Source organism: Callithrix jacchus, chromosome 16 (assembly GCF_049354715.1).
Source record: "Callithrix jacchus isolate 240 chromosome 16, calJac240_pri, whole genome shotgun sequence".
Classification (NCBI taxonomy): domain Eukaryota; kingdom Metazoa; phylum Chordata; class Mammalia; order Primates; family Cebidae; genus Callithrix; species Callithrix jacchus.
Genome location: NC_133517.1, coordinates 12478631 through 12482624, shown reverse-complemented (window position 1 = coordinate 12482624; position 3994 = coordinate 12478631). Strand labels below are relative to the sequence as shown.

Sequence of the window (3994 nt, the reverse complement as noted above, 5' to 3'; positions counted from 1 at the left end):
GCATTATATAAAATATCTAGGGGGTTAAGGCCTTCTTATTTTGCTGATATTCACAGCACTCCTATTATATAATACTTTCAGAGTCCTGAATCATAATCCCAACTGTGTGACAGTTACTGAGTAAATTTTGCAGCATAGATTTACTATAGAATAAAATGGTATGACTTTATTTTCACTATTGATGACCATCCTTTTATATTTGGGTTTTGGTACAGCTGCACACAACAATCTTTCTACTAAAATATTCCATAGTTGGCCGGGTGTGGTAGCTCATGCCTGTAATCCTAACACTTAGGGAGGCTGAGGCTGGTGGATCACCTGAGGTCAGGAGTTCAAGACCAGCCTGGCCAACATGGTGAAAATTTGTCTCTACTAAAAATACAAAAATTAGCCAGGCGTCGTGGCAGGCACCTGTAATCCCAGCTACTCGGAGGCTGAGGAGGGACAATCGCTTGAACCTGGGGAATGGAAGTTGCAGTGAACCGAGATCTTGCCAATGCACTCCAGTCTGGGCAACAAGGGTGAAACTCCACTCCGTCTCAAAAAAAAAAAAAAAAAAAAAAAAATTGAGGCTTACACAGGTTAAATATTATACACAGACAAGATCACACACTAAGCCACACCGGTAGTATAGACTAGAAATCCTGTTCCAGGGCTTCACGGACCTCACATTGCTTCTGTAAATGGTTTCTGTTTATTAACATACCTTCTCAAAGTCAATATACTTCAGAAACATACAACTGCTATCATGAAAATGTGGTTACACATAACCTAGCACATAGGCGCTTTAGAAGAAGAGAACTTTACTATTTGATTTTTTAAAATATAGATCCCTACACGTGTGTGTGTGTGTGTGTGTGTGTGTGTGTGTGTCTCATGAATAGGGTAATATTTTTGGTCTTTTTTCTAAAGATATGGTATGAAAATTACTTTTTTTTCTTAGAGTCAGGGTCTTGCTCTGTCATCCAAGCTAGTGTGCAGTGGCACAATCATAGCTCACTTCAACCTCAAACTCCTCATGCCCCAGCCTTCAAAGCAGCCAGGGCTACAGGAGTGCACCACTACCCCCAGCTAACTTTATAATTGTTTGTAGAGGCAGATCTTGAATTCCTGGCCTCAGGTGGTCCCTCCACCCCAGCCTCCCAAAGCACTGGGGTTACAGGCATGACTCACTGTGCTTGGTAGAAAATTAATTTTCATTATGAAAATCAGAAAGGAAGAACTTATTGATGGCCAGAACCCTGAATTTCATTTCAACTTCCGGTTTTCTACATTATATGTAGGTACCAGTGATTTTATGCCACTTTTTTCTTTCAGATTTTTCCTCTTCTACAATTCTCCCATATGTGTTATTATTTGAAGCCCTGATCACAGTTCTGAATTATTTCTGTTCTTTTTTCTCCCCTAATGCTGCTTTAAAACTTCTGTAACTCATTTGCTAGAAAGTCTAGAATCTCTCTTGCAAATAAGCTGACCGGGTGGGCCAAATCGCCTTGGAAGGGAAGGATTGTTAGGAAGTCAGTATGTTGCTAAGACATCTTGCTAATTTGCTGTGTACGCCCATAGAGCGTCAGGGAAGTCTCCTTTCCACTGATGAATTCAGGTGTGTGTTACGACCTGTATCAGCGATTCTGTTTGGATTGATTAAGGCTGCAATTTTTTATCCACATGAATGTTGCACCTAGTTTTCCCCCGTAATTGGTTAAACAAATGTCTGCTGTTTGTATTTCAACTCTCAGCCAATAACTGCTGGAAGTGATTTAATGCAGCTGGAGAACAACACTGACAAACATTACGGCCTGCGAAGTGTGAAACAATTTCATTGTGCTTTGTGATCTCTTTGGTCTGAGGACTGATCATGTGCAGCGGATGAGACCTGAAAAAAACTTGTTTTATTACAGTTAAAGAAATAATGTAAAAGTGGGGTGAGTTCTGGGGCAGCTCTGTGCTGTTTATCTGGAGAGAGCTTGTTTTTACAAGAATTCACTTCAAGTGTGGAAGGGAAATGCTTTCATCTGAAAGGGATTGCTATGCTTCATTCTGGTTTCTCCCTCCATCTGATAAAAACCCTTGCTGAGTGACAGCACAGATGTAGCTCATTTGGAGCAAATGAAGGAAAAGGAGAAAAAGGCTAGGGGTGGAGCTTCCAAAGTCCCGCGGTTTTTTCTGGTCTTTTCATTCACCCCAGCGGCCCTGGTGTCCCCCTAGAAAGTGCGATGCCCTCGCCCCTGGCCCTACGCCCCTACCTCCCGAGCGAGTTTTCCTCGTCGGTGGACGCGCGGCCCTGCAGCAGCCCCTCCGAGCTCCCTGCGAAGCTGCTTCTGGGGGCGACTCCTCCTCGGGCCCCGCGGCTGCCCCGCCGGCTGGCCTGGTGCTCCATTGACTGGGAGCAGGTGTGCTTGCTGCAGAGGCTGGGAGCCGGAGGGTTTGGCTCGGTGTACAAGGCTACTTACCACGGTGTTCCTGTGGCCATAAAGCAAGTGAACAAGTGCAGCAAGAACCGACTAGCATCCCGGCGGAGTTTCTGGGCCGAGCTCAACGTGGCAAGACTGAGCCACGACAACATCGTGCGCGTGGTGGCTGCCAGCACGCGCACGCCCGCGGGCTCCGACAGTCTAGGGACCATCATCATGGAGTTCGGTGGCAACGTCACTTTACACCAAGTCATCTACGGCGCCGCCGGCCACCCTGAGGGAGACGCAGGGGAGCCCCACTTGCGCACTGGAGGAGAGTTAAGTTTGGGAAAGTGTCTCAAGTACTCCCTAGATGTCCTGAACGGGCTGCTCTTCCTCCACTCGCAAAGCATTGTGCACTTGGACCTGAAGCCCGCGAACATCTTGATCAGTGAGCAGGATGTCTGTAAAATTAGTGACTTCGGTTGCTCTGCGAAGCTGGAAGAGCTGCTGTGCTTCCAGACACCCCTCTACCCCCTAGGAGGCACATACACCCACCGCGCCCCGGAGCTCCTGAAAGGAGAGGGCGTGACCCCCAAAGCCGACATTTATTCTTTTGCCATAACTCTCTGGCAAATGACTACCAAGGAGGCGCCCTATTCAGGGGAGCGGCAGCACATACTGTACGCGGTGGTGGCCTACGACCTGCGCCCGTCCCTCTCCGCTGCGGTCTTTGCGGACTCGCTCCCGGGACAGCGCCTTGGGGACGTCATCCAGCGCTGCTGGAGACCCAGCGCTGCGCAGAGGCCAAGCGCGCGGCTGCTTTTGGTGGATCTTACTTCTTTGAAAGCTGAATTCGGCTGACTGAAAACCTGGGTCAAGATAAGCTTTTGTCTATTTGTTGTTGTTGTTGTTTTTTTAAAGGAAGTGGAGATATCGAAGAAAACATATTTGTAGGATACAGTTTTAGAGAATAAAGTTACTAAAAATTTTAGTCTCCAGTGCTTTTTCTGAGACACATAGTTCCAATTCTCGTACCTGTTGTCTCAGTACTGTTAGTAACTAACCTTATTAATTCATATCGTTATATTCTTTGCCTTTCATAGGTAGTATTGCATTTATTCAAATTTATTATTGATAAAACAGTTTGTCCAACACAGAACTCTACTGCAGAAATGTAAACATTTTCTATAAATCCACACATATTCCATGCCTACCACATAAATTCCAACTATTAACTATGTACTTGCTCCCACACCAAATCAGTAAAAGCTTTTTAAAAATAAGTAATGCTTTCCTATTACTCTCCCCAGTAAAACTTGTTTGTAATGACCTTCACACATAGAAGCCATAAACTGAGATATATTTACATTCAAAGGAATTATAAATGACCTAATGTAATATTTTTGTGCATTGCAATGAGTAGAAACATTTTGCTAAAATACTTCTAAACTGGGTCGCTTTTATCTGTTATTTGGACTCAGAAGTAGAAGATAAAGATTATATCATGTGAGGGAAAAATGAAAAAAAATGAGGAATCATGAAATTTAACATTTGGATGGAAGAGAACAGACAAATAGAACTAGATTGCCCACTCCGGA

At 44.7% G+C, this 3994-nt stretch overlaps 1 protein-coding gene across 1 annotated transcript; it reads left to right on the top strand.

Moving 5' to 3' along the window:
* The first annotated feature begins 2208 nt into the window (after positions 1-2208).
* MOS (MOS proto-oncogene, serine/threonine kinase) lies at positions 2209-3305 on the top strand. The gene has a single exon (XM_002758916.5). It carries the CDS (start codon positions 2217-2219, stop codon positions 3255-3257), a length of 1041 nt encoding a protein of 346 aa, XP_002758962.1. The 5' UTR covers positions 2209-2216; the 3' UTR covers positions 3258-3305.
* Positions 3306-3994: the final 689 nt, after the last annotated feature.

What these genes read in the sequence shown, in the direction of transcription:
- MOS (XM_002758916.5), top strand. Translation starts at nt 2,217, where the DNA reads ATGCCCTCGCCCCTGGCCCTACGCCCCTACCTCCCGAGCGAGTTTTCC.